The sequence below is a fragment of the Sceloporus undulatus genome, chromosome 5 (genome assembly GCF_019175285.1).
Source record: "Sceloporus undulatus isolate JIND9_A2432 ecotype Alabama chromosome 5, SceUnd_v1.1, whole genome shotgun sequence".
Classification (NCBI taxonomy): domain Eukaryota; kingdom Metazoa; phylum Chordata; class Lepidosauria; order Squamata; family Phrynosomatidae; genus Sceloporus; species Sceloporus undulatus.
Window position 1 is genome coordinate 42,055,832 of NC_056526.1, and position 20,453 is coordinate 42,076,284.

Sequence of the window (20,453 nt, forward strand, 5' to 3'; positions counted from 1 at the left end):
GATGAGGCAATGGAGTGGTAAGTACCAGTGCATTTAATTGATTACCATTTATGGTTGCTTACCTGTAACTGTGATTCTTCGAGTGGTCATCTGTGCCCTCACACAATAGGATTTTGCGCCTGCGCAGAGACTCCATTTGGAAAGTTGAAAAGCTGAGCAGATTGGCGGGACCCCTGCCATCTCCCATGTACTGAGCATGTCCAATCCCGCCATTCTAGTTCCTCCTTCAATTTGAGTCCGCCGCAGAAAACCAGCACGGACCTGACTGAGGGGTAGTAGGGCGGGTTTATGTGAGGGCACAGATGACCACTCAAAGAACCACAGTTACAGGTAAACAACCTTTTCTTCTTCGTGGTCTCTGTGCCTCACAATAAGGTGACAAAAAAGCTTACCTGTGGCAGGTGGGAAGGTCACTGCAGAATTGAAGAAAGCACAGCATGGCCGAAATTGGTTCAGGAGCAACCCAAAGGAGATGTTTCTCTTGTGGCAGTCGAAAGAGAACTGAAGGAGGAGCTAGATTGCCGGGATTGGGCATGCTCACTACATGGCAATGAGTGGGGCTTCTGCCAATCTGCTCAGCTTTTCAGCTATCTTAATGGAGTCTCTGCACAGACACAAAACCGTGTTGTGTGAGGCACAGAGACCAGGAAGAAGAAGCACAGATTACAAGATGACTGTTGTAAACAAGGATTCATTTACTGCTCTGTAAAAACAGTACATCTATTTTTCTAGGTTGGTGGAGACTTTGAAGAGCAGACAGTGAAATGGACTTGAAGTTTGCTTTCCACAGTCAGGACAATGAATGCAATGCTGTAAATAGACTGACAGAATATTTACCTTTTGAAAGGGGAGGGCGGTGAGTTCTGTGAATTGTAAATCACACTGAATCAACAATGCTTGTCTTATACTGTGTTTGCTGCATTTCTTTTATCTTGTATAAGTTATGTGTAACATCAATTTTTATGACAGTCATATAATCAAAAATACACCATGACAATAAATAATTGGGGGGAAACTTTGTTACTGAGAATTGAGTGTTTGAAACTATTTAACACTAATAAATATTTAACTACCACATGTTTGATTTTCCCCCCCTTGTTTAATCTATAATTTGTTCATTTTTGCAGTTGGTAACCTGGTTATTTTGAGTAGCAGTTTGAATGATGAAGACCTTTACAAAAAAGTGTCCTAAAATGGGTAGGCATCCTATGAAGGCATTTTTTTGTCTTTCAAAGACTACCCATGTAAAAAAAACAAACCTCCCAAGTGGTAAAGTGTAAACACACAAGTCCTCGAAGAATATGATCTGGCATTCTGTGGGGAATTACATTAACCAAACCAAGAGGTTCTCCAGTTACCGTAACAAGATTGTTCAATGTACTGAGCTCTATAAAGGCAGTTATAGTGGTATCACAGGAAAGCCAAATATTCTACATTAACCTTGCTTAAGCCACTGCCTTACTTTGGATCAAGCATGACTTTAAAATTATGAATTAAAAGCCGCAGAGAGAATCAGGTAAATTTAGCTCTAGGCTACATGAAAATCCAGAATATCCCCCTTTTCTGGAATGAGAACAGCTAGCACAGAAATGGTTGAAATGGTCTAAAGGAATGAGTAAACCACATATTAAAAGACTTTTAACACCTGATTGAAAAAGTAATCACACAGTGAACGCTATATAGTTTTAAGGTGCCTTAAGGACATTTAATTAGAAAAAGTTTGTATTACTGTACAATGTGAAAAGATTAGCAAAAAAAGGTCGCTGTCATAAACATTCTCTCACTGCAATGTTAGAATTATTTCCCAGCAGCATTATCAGTTAAACAGGATGTGTAGCAATTAAAATTACAAATAAATAATTTGGAATTTATAGTAACTTCATTAAGAGTTCTCCTTTGCAACAGTTTTGAATATCAAAATATGAGGTTCTGTGTATCTTGAGTGATACTAACTTGACTGAAATTATCTCCCTGCTAGAACTTTTTGGGCAAAAGGTCCTAGTGAAGTTCTTGCTTTGGCAAACATTCACAAATTCCCCACCCACAGTTCTGTACACATTAGAAGCCATTAATGTGATACACATTGTGAATGGTATTTCACTCCACCATTGCAAGGTCCTTTAATGTGTTACTTCTTGGTTTTTTGGCTTTGTAACCAGGCCTCAGGAATTCTATTTTTCTTTTCTTTGCCTCAGTTTTATTCTTGTGTCTCTTTAATTTCTTCTTGGCAGCAATGTCAGGATTAGCAACAGCCTAAACAGGACATAAAACAAAATAGGAGAGTTATACTTCTGCTATATATTCTGAACTTGTCTGCTTGAAATACAAGTTCTCATGTTAAGTGGAGCTCATTGTTTTTAAACCAGTGTAGATGCACTGACCTGCAGGGCTCGCTGTTTCTTTCTGATAGCTCTCTTCTGACTAGCTTGTTTTTGTACAGAGGCAAAAGCAATTGAGAAGGTCTGCAGCCCAACCAATTTCTTCAGCAGCTCTATAATTTCCTGGGCAAGATTTTTCAGTGTTGGATCTAGCAAAACAATAGGACATCTGATTATACAAAACCTAATGGTTCACAGCTGAACTGAGGAATTACATTGTTATTAAGCAGTAGAAAAAATGCACACCCTAAACTAAAGTTAATCCAGAAAGCTATGGCTGAGAGGCAGCTGCAATATCATCATCTCCATAGCTGTATCTCCCCATGCTACCTCCCAAACCCTCTCCCCAACAAAGGAATGTGTGAAGTGCTAAAGAGTGGGACTGTGAGTGATGGCACCTCTTGATAGTAGGGGGCAACAGACCCCTGTGGAGTTCTGTCCCAGCTGCTTTGTTGCAATGTGCACTGCTACCAGGAGACAACTGGACGAGTCACTGCTCAATGTGACACTTTCCAGTGCCCCAGAAATTCTTCTGAGGGGGCAGTATGGCATCATTTAAAAGGTAAACTTTGGGGAGAACATTTGGTTGTTGAAATGGTCAGGCTTACAACATTATAATTACTGAACAGGGTGGCAACTGTTTTTCTCTGTTTTAAATTTTAAGTTTCCTTTGTCAGACCCACAAAATCCTCACATTTGAATGGCAAGTTGAAGGGGTCCACAGAGGTCCCTAAAGCAAAATGCATGTGGTATTTAAAGCTTTCCCCATACGAGGCTAGTCCACGTGGCCTCAATTATTTAGAAAGGGTAATGGTGTAATACAAAGTGGCAACTGAAGTAAAGAATCTTCCTGTATAAAGTGGAAATGCTTCAGGCCAAACACAAGCGTAAAATTTCTTACCTTGTTCTGCATAGGTGCTGCTGAGTTCTCTATACAGAGGGCCAATGATAGTTGGAAGGTATGGCTTTACCCTGTCCTTTCCAAGGTCTACTGCAATGGCACCAAGGAATTTAAAGATGCAGGTTCTCTGAAAAACAACCATGTTTGGTCAAAAGATTCATTCTGAAAGAAAAAACACTGTGTAGGCTGTTTAGTGTTGGGAAGAATTGATTCTTGTTCAGAAAAAAAAATTAATTGTCCATCAACTCTGAAAAATAGCTTGGCTCTTCAAAATTTAATTCACAGCCCTGCCACACTGCTGATTGTGACAACAGGACTGTATTGTAGTCTGATCGATGATCCCAACCAATTAAACCTATGCTTTCATCTCACATGCATACAAAAGTTATTTAATTTCATCAGTACTGTATATCTAAAGATTGTAGAGGAAAATCTTTCTACCCTTTGCAGATTCAATGCCAGGCAGACTGCTATGGCTGCATCTAAAGTATAAGGAGTCCTGGGAAATGCAATCAGTATCTATCATGCCAGTCATTTGGGGAGGGAGAAAGAGGAGTAACCCACTTCCCTCCCTCTATAGCAGCAAAGATAAACAAGGTGGAAAGAGGTTTATCAATCGGTGAAAAAGACTGAAAGTGATCTGACTCAGAACTGAGAGCATTATGAGCTCTCTTCAGATCCAAGTTAGTATTTCAACATCACATAATGCAAAAAGCAATCTTTTAAAGGAAACAGTTTTGATAAGGTTTCAAAATAATAAATCCATCTCCACTCCTAATTTTCATATACAGACCCACAGATAAAAGCAACAGCAGAGAAAAGAACCTCTCGATTTCCGAATAATCATAGAGTTGAAAGTGACCAGAAGGGCCATCCAGTCAAACTCCCTGCCATGCGCAAAACCACATTTTTTTAACACTCTAGAAAGACAAAGGCTCAAACCAAAGGATTCAAATTCCAAGAAAGTTTATTTCAACTGAACAGGAGGAAGAACGCCTGTCCATTGTTTGACAGTAGTGTCTAGTATCTTGGAAGGAGGCAGACATGTCTTCACTGAAGATTTTAAAAGTTTGGATGGCTACCTCTCGGGTTTGCTTTAGCTCTTTATTCTTACTCTAGTGGGAGAAAGACCTGATGGCCCTGGGGCACCTTCGTCCACTCTATGATTCCAGTGACTTGTTGCAGCTAGACTAATTTTGGATCACTTGCTGTGATGACTTTGTAACCTGGGCATGTTCCTGAAAGTGGAAGACAGTATTTATGGAACTAACACTGACTAAAAGACATACAAACCTTTAGAGGGTCTTTGGGTGAATATGCAGCTTCTCGTGATGCCATTATGAAGAGTTTCTTCATCATCCACAACAAAGTGGCTGGGCTTTTTATCTCTTCAGCATCTTTTCCCTCTGTAGCCAGAGTCTCATTCTCATCTTCACCTTCTAAGTCTTCCTGATCCTCAGTTTCATCACTGATCTCTTTGCTATCTTCTGGAGCAGGAACCAGAACATGCAATACTTTGGCTATAAAGAGCAAATTCTTTATAACCTAAAATATAAAAGAGAAACAAAAGCCATTTGTATACTTTCTAAAATACTGTACCAATAAAAGCTTTAGGTCAAACCTATCCAATGCATGGTCTGAGCAACCTAAAGGATGCAAGACATGCATTGCAGATAACCTTTCAGATGCTCGATAAATCTCTTGTTTTGTCATTCCTGATGCTGGTTGCAAAAGCAAAATATTCATCAAGCACAGTGCCAGACCCTAATAAATGACTGGCTTGCCACTGAAGACTCAAAGAGTCTTAAGTGATGAACATATTAATACTACTGTTACAGAATTTTTATGTGATTCCTTTGGAGACTGAACTCATTACATTTTGGTGCCAATTGAAACCTTTGTTGTTCAAGTTTGGGGAACTCAGTGATCATGATTTTGGTTTAGTATGTTAGATTTTGGGGAATTGTTGAGTTGTTTCATTTGTTTTACACTTGCTTTTATTCACTGGAACTTGAGACAGAAGTGTGTGTGTGTGTGTGTGTGTGTGTGTGTGTGTATCCAAGGAAATGTACAGCAAAAGAAATCCTTACTTTCTGCTATACCTTCTTCAAGGTTGGGAATCATGTGTCATTCCAAAATGACCTGAATAGACTAGAAAGCAGGGCCAAAGCAAACAAAATGAACTTCAACAGGGAGAAATGTAAGGTACTGCACTTAGGGTGGAAAAATGAAATGAATAGATATAGGATAGTGGACACCTGGCTGAACGAGACTACATGTGAAAGGGATCAAGGAATCCAAGAAGACCACAAGTTGAACACAAATCAACAGTGTGATGCGGCAGCTAAAAAGGCCAATGCGATTTTAGGCTGCATCAATAGAAGTATAGTGTCTAGATCAAGGGAAGTAATAGTGCCACTCTATTATGCCTTGGTCAGGCCCCACCTGGAATACTGTGTCCAGTTCTGGGTACCACAATTCAAAAAGGACATTGAGAAACTGGAGCGTGTCCAAAGGAGGGCGACTAAAATGGTGAAGGGTCTGGAAACCATGTCCTATGAGGAACGACTTAGGGAGCTGGGGATGTTTAGCCTGGAGAAGAGAAGGCTAAAAGGTGATATGATAGCCTTGTTTAAATACTTGAAAAGGTGTCATATTGAAGAGGGAGCAAGCTTGTTTTCTGCTGCTCCAGAGAACAGGACCCGGAACAATGGATGCAAGCTACAGGAAAAGAAATTCCACCTCAACATTAGGAGGAACCTCCTGACAGTAAGGCCTGTTCGACAGTGGAACACATTCCCTCAGAGAGTGGTGGAGTCTCCTTCCTTTAAACAGAGGCTGGATGGCCATCTGTGGGGGGTGCTTTGATGGAGAGTTCCTGCATGGCAGGGGGTTGGACTGGATGGCCCTTGTGGTCTCTTCCAACTCTACGATTCTATGATTCTATGTGGATGAACTATAACTCCAAGCATTTTTAGTCACTGGCTATGCTGACTAGGGCTACTGGGGCTTGCAGTCCAACAATATCTAGAAATCCACAATTCCCATCCCTGATTTACACAATGGGTTTCAGCCACCTCTCAACTTCAGTGTTGTACAAAGGAATCACTGCCAATCAGAAGCAGCATCCAGTACCTTTACAGAGACTGAAACATTTTTACCAAAGGGGCTTTAGCATCTATTGGTCAGATAGTGGGAGGAATTATTGCTGTTAACTTTTTTTATACTGTTACGATTCAACAGGAGACTGCCACATAAAGCTTTCTGCACAGCAACAACCTCAACTGCCTCTGTATTCACATGCCAAAGTGAGCTCTTGTTCACTTCACAGATACTAGGAAAATGTTTATATTTATTCTCTTAAGAATATTCAGAGAAAATGTGTACCATCAACAACCTTGGAGGAAAAAGTTTGTTCTGGTATTCTGTCTGACCTGGTTGGGTTCAAGAGCTACTGGATCCCACGGCTATCCAGGATCTGTGTAAGGAAAGCTATAACACATGGAAAGGGTGGAATATAGCATTGTGGGCCTCTACAATTCTGTGCTCCTACATCTTCTATTTAAAATCATATTGCTAACCCATGTTGGGGGCAATGAGCTTACACTTTGTAAACCGCTTAGTACATTGGTAAGCGGTATAGAAATGTACTCACTATTGCTATCTTTGGAAAATAAGAGGCAAACTAAAGTATGTAGAAGAGCCATTCCATTCCAGTACATCTATTATTACAGACAAAGAAGTTTTTTTTTCAAACCACTAGCTGACCAGCCTGAAGTATTTTAAATTTTTTATAAATACAATTAAAGGGCATACATTTATAAGTTTGTTATTATATTTTAAAAATCTTTTGCAGTGTAATTTTGATTCTCTGTATAAGACATAACATCTTGCACTGTCTTTCAACTGTTTTATTTCAACATGTACATTTCAAAACATGACAAGTCTGCAAAATACCTATTTAGTGCTTTACCTGTTCTCCAAGAGCTGGATCTAGAAATTTGGACTTCAGTTGATGACAGAAAGCTAAAGCAAGTGTTTTCATCTGTTAAGATAAAGAGTTGTGATTACATATGATACTGCAACATGAACAAAATGTGTTGCTTAATTCATAACATTGTTAGTTTTATTACTATGATGACTGGCCTAGCCCCTCAAAAGCAGCCTAAAACTGAAAACTTAAAGGAGTAACTACTGAGTGTTGTGCAAATAGTTTGAGGGCTGGAATAGGGCTCTAGGAAACCAGGACTGAAATCTCTGCTTAGCCGTGGAAATGTACAGGGTGACCCTGGGCAAGTCACATGCTCTCAGCCTGAGATGAAAGCAACAGCAAATCCCTTCAACAAATCTTGCCAAGAAAACCCCATGATATACTGAACCTAAGTTGGAAATTACTTGAAAGCACATGACAAACTATCAAGAGATGATAGTGAAATGATACCAGATGTTATCTGGTTTCTGTCTCAGAACTAGGGGAACTCAAAGGAAGCTTAGAATTTTAATCCTTACCTTTTTGTCTAATTCTTCTGTTAAGAAGGTAGCTGCTGATGATTCTGTTGTAGTTTCTTGGCTTCTTTCCAGTTTTCTCTTATTCCACTTATTAACAAGTTCTTCTGGTTTGTAAGTAGCAAACAATAAGCCAAAGATCTGAGCAGAAGTCAGCCAAACCCAGCTGTGAGGGTACCATAAATGGGACTGGACGTGACCTTCAGAAAAAGAAGCAATAACACTTACATTGGCTGTATTTGTATTCAGGAGAAAAGAAATGGCAATTTCACACATTGCATTCTTTCCCATGTGAATAGCCTTGGGCCCAGCGAATATGTCAAGTGCCAACTACATCTACAATAATGCAGTATAAAAAACTACTAACCCCAAATGTTGCTCAGAACTTCATTGTGTTTAGCTAGTTCAATAATGTTGCACTCCTTGATGAGTTTAATGATCAAGTTGAGAAAGCTGAACAGCAATCTGTCTGCTGCCTTTTCTTCAGTCTCTTCTGTAACCTTTAAAAAATGCAACAATGTACAGTGGTACGAGAACATTCTGCCAATTCAACAGCATATAAGTAGTGAAGAAGTTTCAATTTAAGACACAGCAGTTTCATATTAGAGTCAGCTTAATTATACTACAGAAGTTTCTGTTTTGGTTCTAGAGCTTGAGGTAAAGTTGGAAGACACTCGGGGAACAATAGAAAATACCAGTAAGGCTGCTATCACTAAGTGCACCTAGGTTGAATCCAGATTTAAATGAATACACCTGGTCTAAAAGGTACAGACTTCCCTTCTTTCACCTGGTTATTCTGCAAACCATTCAGAATGCTACACAGGTTCTGAGGATTCTTTGGGTCAGAGAGTTCCCTAAAGTGATTCCTTCAGACAGATCCTGGATCTAATTCACTTGGTTGGCCCTAAACCAAAATGGGCATGACTCCCAATGGTCTAGGTGTCACTTTTTTACCCCCAGGAGCTGTCACATTCAACACTACACTCAGAAATGTCAAAACCATTTTTAAAATGCAAATCACCTTCTGTTTACTTTTAAAATATTCTTATACAGGAAGGTTGGGGAATCTATACTCTGTTTTAGTATATAATGACTATTTCTGGATGCCTCCAGTAGCATTTTTTTTATTTTTTAAAAAACAACTGTAGGGCTGGAAACAGCTGGGGGAGCATACTGTGCCTACCTTGTTCTAGTTTCCCTCCCACATTACCGCAAACAAACATTGGAATCCTTAAATAGGAAGGTTACACACCTGTTCCGCATAAATTATGTCCTCAATGTGAAAAGAAATGAACATTGTAAACTTTCTTTAGCAAGGGGACAAAAAGTACCCACAAAAAAAGGGGGAAAAAGATTGTTACAGCAACCTACATGGAGTTACCATAGAATTATCCATCTGCTTTGATGGCCCTGTAAAGTTTTCTCTCATTACCACAAAGGCTGCACAAAAAAGGATCCCTTCTGAGAACCACTGGAAATGCAAAAGGGCGGGATGTTACCTTCTTCACAGGCTGGTCCTAGAGATTGCCTTTCAAAGAAGTGTACATACTAATAGGAATCATCCTAGCAGTCTCTCACCTTGCATGTGGCTGCTAAAGAAGGATTGCTCTACGCTTTCCTAACAGCCATATTTCAGATTTTATAGAACCGATGGACTGAAGCTGTCGCTCTACCAATGGATAGCTTATCACTGAAAATTAAGTATGGAGGCTTACAGAGCCATGTGGAATTTGAAGACACTTAATGCCCCGTGAGGAAAAACATTTCATCTCACAAGTATCAGTATCTCACAAGTATCAGTTTAAAGAATGAAAGCCACTACCCATACCCCTAGCATTATCTGTTAAGTATGAAAAAAGACTGTTTCTAAAAAAATGATAAATAATTCAACTCTTCCTCTCTTTGAAGAATGATGTGTAAACAACAGGAAAGAAGTGCAATGTCTGTCAGATTCTTTTGGCAGGTTCCCTTGTGAACAGATGTTGTCTGTGAACAAGCTCCAATCCTGCCAAGTAATGAGTCACTTTGCCTTGTTTTATGGGCTTCATCTGTCTCTTCAGTCTCCCTTTTTCAATTTTCTACAAATATTGACTCTAATTTAATCACTTACCTCTTCAAAATTGGAAGGATGGATTTCTTTCTCGATAATTGGGAGGATGGTTCCAAGTCTTTTCTCAAATTCAACTCCCTCAACCTCAACAAATGCACCACAGGCGTGAGCAGCTAACCTCTTGTGCACACTCTGTCAACAGAAACATCACCACATTAGTGGCGGACTTTACAAAGAGGCAAAACATTATATGATAAGCACTACTTAGGATGTGTGAGGTAAAACAGCAATTCTTCCAAGGAGATTCTGCAGATTCTTTCTGCATTAACAGAGTTTCCTTCTGAGAGTCTACCAAGTTGTAACAGGAGGTAAGAACATGTCTGTCTGGGAACAATCAGCTAACTGAGGTCTATGAAGGAAGAAAAACTCAAGGTGGTGCAGCTGCCTTCTCAAAAAAGCACTCAGCCAAGGCTCAGAGCTCAGATACCAATCCCACAAGAAACTGACCTAATCACAAAGGCCCAATAAATTACTATTTTCCTCTTCTACTAGGAAGGGAAGTTTAGCAATATAATTTCTTGCAGTGCTTAGAAAAGTTACTTCTGTGAGCCAGAATCTAGTTGCTAATCCTAACTAGAGCAGACCCACTGAATCAACCATTTAATGGTAAAACCTTACATAATTCCTTAACATTCTGTCCCTCTTTTATTCCGCTCACATTGTCTAAGACAACCCTGACTCACGCATACCTTTTCACTCTTGAACCACGAAGTAAGCAGTAAAAACATCACATCTCGGTTTGCAGGGTTAATCTTCGTAAGGAGACTTTTGGTTGCCAGTACTGCCATCTTCTTGCATTTTGAAGAGTCATCATTTACTATCATCATACACAGAGGGACAAAGAATAGGCCACAAAACTCATGCAATAAACCCTGGAGAAATACAGAAGGAATCATGTAAGTTGTCAGGAAGGTATTTTTTTCTTTTCAAGGGACATTCTTCCTACATACAAACAAAAAGAAGCATAATTTAAAGCAAGGGTCATATATGGCATCAAAATATTCTGCATACTGTATCTTTATTATCTCTCCCATGACTGATTTCAGCCAGGATGCCCAACCCAGCAAGTGCACACCAAGCACAACCCACATCCAAGCAAGCAACGGAAACACAACAACTGGAATCAGACACAAACTTAGATACACATGCTAAGTTGTATACAAATAACAGTAGCAAGTACTCCTATACACAAACACACCTCAACAGATTTCAGCCTAGTGAAATCATCTAAAAACAAAAAACAAACAGTTTCATTTATATACTGCTTCATACTTAACTAACAGTGTCTAAGTGGTTTACAAAGTGTAAGCTAATTTCCCCCAACAATCTGGGTACTCATTTTAGCAACCTCGGAAGGATGCAAGCCTGAGTTGAGCTTGAGCCCTTTCGCTGGTATTGAACTCGCAATCTTATGGTTTTGAGTGAGTGGCTGCAGTACAGGCATTTAACCACTGTGCCACCTTCAACTGACAGTTCAAGTTATTTCACTGAGGGGAGAGAGAAATAACTTGGGGAAAATTTTTTGGGTGCATCTACATGGCAATTCCAGAGCAGCAGAAATATATATCCCATGTACAATGTACACTGTAAAATTAAAAGTCAGTGTAGTGCAGTGATCAGAGTATCAAACTAGGATTGGGGAGTCTAGGTTCAAATTCCCATTCATCCATGACAACCTACTAATGCTAAAGCTAAATCTTAGACAAATGTTTCAGTTTAATAAGCCAAGATATACAAGGAGCTAATAAATATGCTCTTAACCTCGTGATGTCTCTACTTTCTTTTGCACATCATGACTGAAGACTTCCTGGGTTAATTAATGACAGTTTCTCATTAAGTCCAGCTCAGGAAACTGTGGTTACCAGAATCAGTACCACCCAGAACCTCACCAGATTGTAAACTATGGGCCCTATACAGACAGGCCAAAATAAAGCTGCTTCAAGTCACTTTGGAAGTATGGTGTTTCAATAATGCATGAGTCCTAAAAGTCTGGAAGCTGCACTCCAGTCCTTAGGACTGAAGCGTGGCTTTGGTGTGGCTTCTGGACTCATAGGATGCATGTATCATTTAAACAGCATATCTCCAAAGTGACTTGAAGCAGCTTTATTTTGGCCCATCTGTATCACGCCTATGGTTTCAGATCTTGGTTTATTCACCTCCTGGTACTCAGTTTTCCAGTTTGGATGTAACAGGAAACTGTAGTTAATTATCCCAATAGCACTTTAATCAAGCCAGAGCAAGAAGGCAGAAGTCAAGAACACACTGGCACAAGGTTTGTACATATCTTGTGTTAATAATGCATGATAGCAAGTCCACCCACAGTCTACCTCACAGGATCACTGTAAGGATTAAATGACGGATGGCAGATATGTTACACTGAGCTTTCTGAAGGAAAGGCAAGATACAAATACACTAATAGAAGTCAGTCAAAATATACTGCTAAGCTATAATGCAGAACATGTTTAGAAAGCTTTACAGCAAGTGTATATAAACAGCTCCTGAGAGCTTGCTTATAGCTAGTTACCATGCATACTTTCCTTTAGGTTCAGCAGACAGTCTTGCGCAGCCTTAGAGAAATAAATTCTATTGACTAAATCCTAGGATTCAAGTTGTAAATGGCAAGAATACTAGGTTTTTACCTGAGGGAACATTTCAAAGAGGTAAGCAATCATTTCCAAAGCAGACTCTCTTCCAGTCTCATATTCATAACTATGACAAAATAAATGACAGTAGAGCACTGTTAGGACCTCCAACAACTGCCAGAAATATAGACATATATAATAACACAATCCTATGCATAAATTCTCAGAAAAAAATACATAATCTCCAATTTTGCACTATCTTCAGAATTATAGGTTCCATTGTGAAAATGTAATTTGGGGATTTCAAATATTAAGGAATGGCAAAGGGTGATTATTGGTGTTGTGTGCCTTCGAGTAGTTTCCAGCTTATGGCAACCCTAAAGCAACCCTATCATAGGGGTTTCTTGGCAAAATTTGTTCAGAGGAGGTTTGCCATTGCCTTCCCCTGAGGCTCACAGAATGTAACTTGCTCAAGGTGACCCAGTGGGATTTATGGCTCAACTGGGAATTGAATTCTGATTTCTAGAGTCATAGTCCAACACTCAAACTACTGTGCCACACTGGCTCTAAATATGTGTGCATATATATTCATAGTATATCATGTTTTTGCCAACTTCTGGCCTTGAAGGATGTTCTTGTGTCTTTAATAGCTACAGGGAAAGAGGTTTAATATATGCTGCTTCCCCTCATCATAGCATTGGATATGGCATGCAATCCTGCATACAATGATTGGCACAGCACTTGTTTTGGAATCAAGTTCAAAAAGCCTTCCATTTTCTTCTCTTCAGCCAATAAATAGCTGGGAGAATAAGGGAAGTATTGACTCTAGCTAGAACTATTCATGGTGGACAGAGTCAAGCATTGTGAGGAAGTCTTTGCAAAATTAAGAGGGGACCAATGGCTCAGTCACAAGAACACATACTGGGTATGCAGAAGGTTCCTGGTTCAATCTGAGGTTTCTCCAGTTAAAGAAGCAATGAGTGAGAAATACAATTAGTTTGCATGTTTCCTAAAACTAAATGCACAGCGGAACACATTAGGTCTCAAAATTTATACTTTTCCAATGTTAACAATGTAGTTTATCAAACAAAAAAAAAGCCCTTCAAAATGTATACATCTGTGAATATTTGCATTTGCAAAATGCCTAGAGAAATACTTTGTTCAAAGAAAAGTATATGCTGAAAGGTACACATACAAAAATCATTTATTTAAATCATACATGTAAAACAGATATATAGTATGATCTTTTATATAGGGAGATATCATGATCATTGGTTCATAGACAAGAAAAACTGCAACACACAAAAATTAATTCAAAACCAATAAGGAAAAAAAATTATGCGTTCAATTGTTTTGAAGACAACCTTGAGATTTTATTCTGAACTCTTGGTCCCTATTTCTACAAAAATTATGTGGTCTGAAAAATGTCCCCCTCAAACCAGATGGGGAAAATAATCTTGTTTCTTTTAGATATACAAATACCTCATGGTACTTACTTGAGCTGGGCAAAGATGTACTCAAGGTTGCCTTTCAGCTTTTTACCAAGTGGGTAATCAAGAACATATTTAAGGTAAATCTGCAGGAGAAAGCAAACAATCACCTATTAAAACCCAACAGACCTAAATAAGTTTCTCAGACGGGTTACAAACCGCCACTTGGGACGTCCTCAGGACGTCCCAGTTTAAAAAAGGGGCGTCTCTTCCAGACGCCCCTCTTCCTGTTACGGACTCTGTCCGTAACAAATGGCGACGGCCGTTCCACACGGCCGCCGCCATCTTGACGTAACGGACGCTGTGCGTCCGCACGTCGTACAGTGCTAATGATGTCACAAGTGCGCCATTGGCGCCTCGCTGCGTCATGAGCGCAACGCCAGAAGAAGCTCCATTTTGGAGCTTCTTTTTTGCTCCATAAGGGAGCCGCGCGGTTTGGCTGCAGTGGCTCCCTTGCGGAGCAAACAGCAGTGCCGGGAGACCGCCGCAAAGCGGCGGTTTGTAACGCCTCTCAGAGTACAAAGGGCCAAAAAACAGCTCTTTCCTCTGGACAGCTGTTACTAGATGACAGCAATGTAACAGGGAAGAAAAACACCTTTATTAATTAATCTCATCGATTTAATAGAAATTAATTAGACATAACAACCTGCAGAGTACCTTAAATGGTTTCTGTAACAAATGGCAATGAAGCATGACAAACAAGGCACTGTATAAGATAATTATTTGGGGTGTATTTGTGCTGGTGGCAGCTTTACCATGAGTCTTTACACACATACTAATTATGTGTGTAAAAGCTCACAAAGTTATAGCACTACAGTTTCAAAGGGAGGGATATTTAGAATTGTTCACCAGAGAGGTCTAATGCTTAATCAGACTAGAAACTCAAGGATTCCACAGGATGCAGCCATGGCAGTTCAAGTGGAATCACAGCGCTATAATTGTACAGTGTGAAATGATCATATGACTGATAAATGGAAACTGAAAGCTGATGAAACACTTGTAGTAATAATGTGACAAGAATTTTTTTCCCTACAAACCTGTCTGCACTGGATTCGAACCTGCTCACTTTGGCCAGTGATGGCAAAATTTGCAACCTTCTGCATAACACTTTCAATTTCTGGAACTATCAGTTTTCTGGATAATATAGCCTTTGGAAAAAAAGAAAGAAAGGAAGACATGCAAGCTTTCTTTTGACACAATAAATAAAACATATGCACTTTTAAATCTTTTGTGCAAAAATGAGAAGCTTAATTTCAAAGAAATGACGCTTAAAAGGTTGTTCATAATGGTGTTACCTTTAAGAGGCCGAAGGCAGTAGCTTGTCGTAATGAGTCGTACAGATCCTCTTCAGCATAACCAAGCAACACTTGTAGCTGTTTGTCTGTTATGTGACTTTTTGTATTCCTTACAAGAAGAGATACGCACTGGAAATTAAAACGGTAAGTTATATACATGAATGTTATGGAATGTTCTACAAGACACAGAATGAACAATCTGTATTTTGTGTTTTTCTTCTCATCCCATCCTTTAGCCCGGCAATTCAAAACAACAGTGATTAGCGCACAGCTAAATAAAGCAACCTACTCCTCCCGAATTTAAGTCAAATTCAGGCTGCCCCCTGGTGTTATCACATGGCTTTTGTCCCCAAAACCATCATCCAGGTACAGCCCAGCTCCAGTAGTGGTATATGAATTTGCTTCAGCAGCCATTTTTCATAGTCAGGAGCTTTCCGACTTTAAAAAATGACCCCCGAAGCAAGTTCAAGGACCAGCATTGGAGCTGAGCTGTACCAGGATGACAGTTTTAGGGACAAAAGCCATGCAATGACACCAGGGGACAGCCTGAATTTGGCTTGAATTCAGGAGCAGTAAGCTTTATTTTGCTGTGCGATAAACTACAAACTTACTAGCAAATAAACCCAATTTTGCACAAGAGTTTAGATTCTAGCATTACACTCCCAAAAACTGTAAAGAAGGCTCTGCTTGAGAAGTGTTCTCTGAATTCTTGGAAAGCCATTTTCTCTAATGGCCCCAGCCTTTGGCACAAAGGGAATCTATTGCCAAGGAAGTCTATTTTATCCCATCCACATAGACTCAGGGTTAGGTATCTGTGAAATAAAAAGTTTTGTAATCTTTTATTTTTTATAATGCTGAACTGCTTCAATTTTAATCATTTGTTTTAAGGTGGCATTATGTAATTTACTGTTAACCATTTCTGGTCTTCTGAAATCAATAATCTATAAGTATTTGTATTTTTTTAAAAAAAATACCCTGTATTTACAGATGTGGGTCAGGTTTTGCATGCAGCCTTATTTTGCTACCAAAGAAAAGTGTAAATATTTATGGAGGGTGACTGTTTAACCTAAAGGATCTGCACAACACTGGGTGGATCAAGGAGTTACAGAGTATGAATCTTTTCCATCCACTCTCTTTAGTATCCGAATTAAGCAGCTAGGTAATTCCAAACTTGGGAGACTGGCACCGATGGTTTATAGAAGATTACCACATTAAGATCAGACACAGGCAAATTACAGCACACACACACACACCCCCGCGCGCACACACACTTTCCAGGCTCTTTGAACTACCCTTTTTCTGGCCTAAAGAAGGGTGAAATGTTTCTTCTGGAAGCAACAAGAAGTAACAATTTTCTTTTTAAATAGTTTGCAGGGGTCTCTTAGACTGCTATAACTGTTGTTGTTTTTAACTTTTTGACTTCTGGCCATTTCTTGTTTAGTTTTGTTTTATTTGGGAGGCAGGTATGTCACCACTGGATGGTTGAATGGTCACAGGGGGAGAAAGCTGAACCCTAGACCTTCTGATTTTGCCCAGCTCTATATTCAACAAATGCTGACAGCTATTCCTGTGGCCACTGCCTGAGTGGGTCAACAAAAAGTGTCCAGCTAATGGAATTCTTCAAAACAATTAACTAACAGCTAGAAATCCAAAGCAGAAAGAAGACAGAAACTATTTTTATGTTTCTTATAACACAGACATCCAGACCAAGGTAAAGCACTTCACAAGATCATCATTACGCTGTTAAGACGTACTTTGAAACAATTGACCACCAAATGAAAGTTCTGGCCTTTAGCTGCTCCTGGCTTGGCAAAGTCCTTCAGCAAAATGAAAAGCTGCTTGGTTAGCTGTTCTATGTTCTTATCCACTGCAGGTAGAGGAAACTTTAGAACCCATAGGAGAGACTGAAGAGCACCAGTGATCACCTGGGAATGAAACAACAAAGATTATCTATGCAGGTAATGGGGATATTTGATAGCACCTAGCAATCCCTTTTCCCATATCATGTGGAATTCTCAAAGTCTTTGCTTTTGAATTTCAAATTACTAGCTATCTGTGTTAACACATGAAAGCCAAATGCATGTAGACCACACAGCAATTTGGCACTGAATTTGTGTAACAAGATGCATATAAATCGAAGCCATGCTGTGTGACTTCACATTTCTAATTTTTCTGACTCCTAAGTATCCATGGCAGTGCACCAGTTGTGAATGGTGTGCATGCATTTAAGGGGCCTTTTCACACTACACAATTAAAGCTCAGTGAATCAACTTTAGCTGCCATGGTTCCATCCGGTGCAATCCCGGAATCTGCAGTTTAGGCAAATCCAAAAAATTTCTAAATTTTCTACATGGGTGGCTGAGAGAGTGACAATTTTCCTTTCTGATGGGTCAATATACACAGTTTGTTTCATGCCCAAAATTATTAAAAATGTTATGAATAAAATTACCTTAGGCTATGTGTAAAAGATGTATATGAAACATAAAACAATTGCATGTTGAGACTTAGGTCCCATCCATAAGATTTATGTATATGCAAATATTCCAAAATACAAAAAAAGTCAAAATCCAAGATACCTTTGACCTCAAGCATTTTGGATAAGGGAGACTCAACCTGTACATATATATTTTGAAGTAAATTAGTCTACAAAGGCTTTAATAAAAATACACATATTGGCTTGGCACCAGAAAAGTCCCAGTGCTGGAACCAGTCAGGATTCTGACATGAGTGATTTTCCACAATCAGGGCACTACAAGTGAGACATTCTTCTCCCATTTCATACTGCTCTTACTCACAGAGAAATCAACTGTGAAATTTGAAATCCCATTTGTTTTAAGTGGCCCTACATGATTCTGGATGGGTTGCAACACCCTTTACAGAACATTTGGAAAGTGTTTTGAAACATATATTTGCTATAAACATGCAAAAAACCCAAACTCAGATGGCTAATTATTTATTCTTGTTAGAAAGCAGTTTGTATATGCTAAATGGATATTTTCCCCATTTCTTTCTAAAAAAAACCTTGTTCAGGATAAACACTGGATCTGTCTGTGTTGCAAAAGAGGTACTGTACTTTATTCATAACGATACCTTGACATCAGTGGACTGAAGACAGTTGATAAGCAGCTGTACAAATGGATCCAACATTTCTAAAGTGTGCTCATCTGAAGAATTTATTTTGGATCTCTTCAAGCTCATGTGCAGAAGCTGTAGTACCAAACAAGTGCTAGGCATTAAATGCACATTAAAAAGTAATCATGGCCTGTGAAACCAAGGGCAAGTTCAGGGTGTAACAGCAAAAGGCTACACATGTTCCTTATTTCTCATGATATGATAACCAATTTCAATGACAACTGTGCAATACAGCATGGACATTAAGAAATGAGAGCTATGTATGACCAAAGCTTAGAGACCTCACATAAATGGCTGTAGAAAAACATACTCCCTGAACCCAACAACTTCAACTGTGCTCTGTCCAATTATTCTTCTCAGCTTACCTCAAAGAGGCTTCCTAAAATTCCAATGGTAGAAATGAGTTATAAAGCAACAGATTGCTATTCTGGCTGCATTCTGAGAGAAGATCAAACCCTGTTATAGTACTAGAAGAACACACACACACACCCTGCAACACTCTGATCATTTAGCATCTGTATTAACAGTGAGCTTCCAAACTGGGCAAACCATCATTACAGGAATATACTGCCTGAACAAATCCACTGTTTCTTCCTGTCCATATCCCCTGATCAATCGACCACAGCAAAGTTATACAGCTGGGGGAGGGAGGGGAGATATTCCTCTATGGAAGCAAATAGAGAAACTGTATTTAATTTTTGAAGTACAAATGTATGGAGTTCTCCTTACCCGTAGTCCTGTCTCAACCAAGACATGCCTGTTTGTCTTGCTGCTCACAGGTGCCTTTTGTCCTCCACGAACTGGGGTTGGTGGAAGCAAGAGGCAGCTCTCTGGTTGCAAACGAGGATCTGGAGGAGCCGGAGCTTTAGCTCTGGAAAGAGTTTGAAAGGTAAAATAAGAATGAGAATTAAGGCCTCAATAGACAGTTCTTTTGAACCAAATACGTACAGATACAACACAGTATCCATCTGCTCTTCTGAGGAGGTGGAGCACAAAGAACCTTGTCTGAGGCAACAGACTGCCTCATCTGCCACTACCTCAGGGAGTTAGATCTTCCCAACTATCTATGGCTGCTGAGGCAGAAATTGCCATTATTGCTAAGGCCAAATACCTTGTTCTGAGTGCCCTGAAAATGAAGCACTAGGCAGGTTCTCCTTAAAGGCTCTCTAGAAAGCTGTGCCACTTTTCTGCAGCAATCATTGTAGGAAAGCAGCTGGGATTCCAACGCCTTGCTTTGAAGGTTGCCAAGCTTCTCTGCTTGGCAGATATAGCAAGGAAGTGGTTAGTACAGCTGGTAGGTCTTCAGAGTGAATCACTGAATGACCACATCAGAGTGCACTGCTGGAATGACTGCCACGGCAAGAAAAAACAACCCAGTGCAGCTTTTTAGAGGCAGAAGATCCACTGTCTCACATTCTGATAATCCTCAGAGCAAGGCACTGTGGGTAAGGTAATCATGCCCAGGTGGGTACCTACCCACAATGCCTTACTCTCAGAGCGCCTCTGAGTGAGGTCTTGCACTCCAGTACTACCAGCACGGCAAAAAAGAAAATAAAACAATTTTTTATTTGAAAATACAAATACTGGATCAGGTAATTCTGCACTGGTTCTGACCTGGGGAAGGGGTGGGGGGGGGGGGGAGACAAAAATCCAATTAGGTGTGTCAAAGAATGAAGTCAAATCACTGACATCAAAATAATCACTGTGGTTTTAATATAACTACTCTGGATTAAAAGGTTTACAAATGAGTATCTTTATGATTAAGGAACAACCTTGAGTTGTATTGGCACTGTGGGCACTCTTTTCTATGAAGAGAAACTGGGCAAATCCAGACATAACACTAAGAATGAAATGCCAATTTTGAGTAATCCCATTTTTACTGGAAATAACAGCAGTACAAACATGAAATGAGGGGAAATCCAGGGTTGAAAAACGTGTAACTTGTTTGCTTATCATCAGTTTATGCTGGCAGACAAATGAGCCCTGCTTATTTCTGTGTCAGTGAATTTCTAAATGCTGCCTTCCAAAGACAAAAAAGGTAAAGAAAAACATTCTATAA

The 20,453-nt window shown here is 39.6% G+C and overlaps 1 protein-coding gene across 3 annotated transcripts in view; it reads right to left on the bottom strand.

The window, feature by feature from the left end:
- Window positions 1-1,680: 1,680 nt before the first annotated feature.
- UTP20 (UTP20 small subunit processome component) overlaps window positions 1,681-20,453 on the bottom strand; it is an 83,663-nt gene continuing 64,890 nt past the window's right edge. For 2 of the 3 annotated variants that reach the window (XM_042470518.1, XM_042470519.1), the window contains 16 exons: window positions 19,124-19,265; window positions 18,353-18,469; window positions 17,017-17,187; window positions 15,263-15,391; window positions 15,005-15,115; window positions 13,974-14,053; window positions 12,535-12,604; window positions 10,585-10,767; window positions 9,896-10,027; window positions 8,153-8,285; window positions 7,789-7,985; window positions 7,253-7,324; window positions 4,573-4,824; window positions 3,280-3,406; window positions 2,382-2,527; window positions 1,681-2,253 (listed from right to left, as the gene is read on the bottom strand). In XM_042470518.1, coding sequence (XP_042326452.1) covers window positions 2,098-2,253; window positions 2,382-2,527; window positions 3,280-3,406; window positions 4,573-4,824; window positions 7,253-7,324; window positions 7,789-7,985; window positions 8,153-8,285; window positions 9,896-10,027; window positions 10,585-10,767; window positions 12,535-12,604; window positions 13,974-14,053; window positions 15,005-15,115; window positions 15,263-15,391; window positions 17,017-17,187; window positions 18,353-18,469; window positions 19,124-19,265 — 2,218 coding nt within the window. In that variant the 3' untranslated portion in view covers window positions 1,681-2,097. Of the gene's footprint in view, window positions 2,254-2,381; window positions 2,528-3,279; window positions 3,407-4,572; window positions 4,825-7,252; window positions 7,325-7,788; window positions 7,986-8,152; window positions 8,286-9,895; window positions 10,028-10,584; window positions 10,768-12,534; window positions 12,605-13,973; window positions 14,054-15,004; window positions 15,116-15,262; window positions 15,392-17,016; window positions 17,188-18,352; window positions 18,470-19,123; window positions 19,266-20,453 lie in introns of those variants that run through there. The other variant, XM_042470520.1, reaches the window with a different exon arrangement.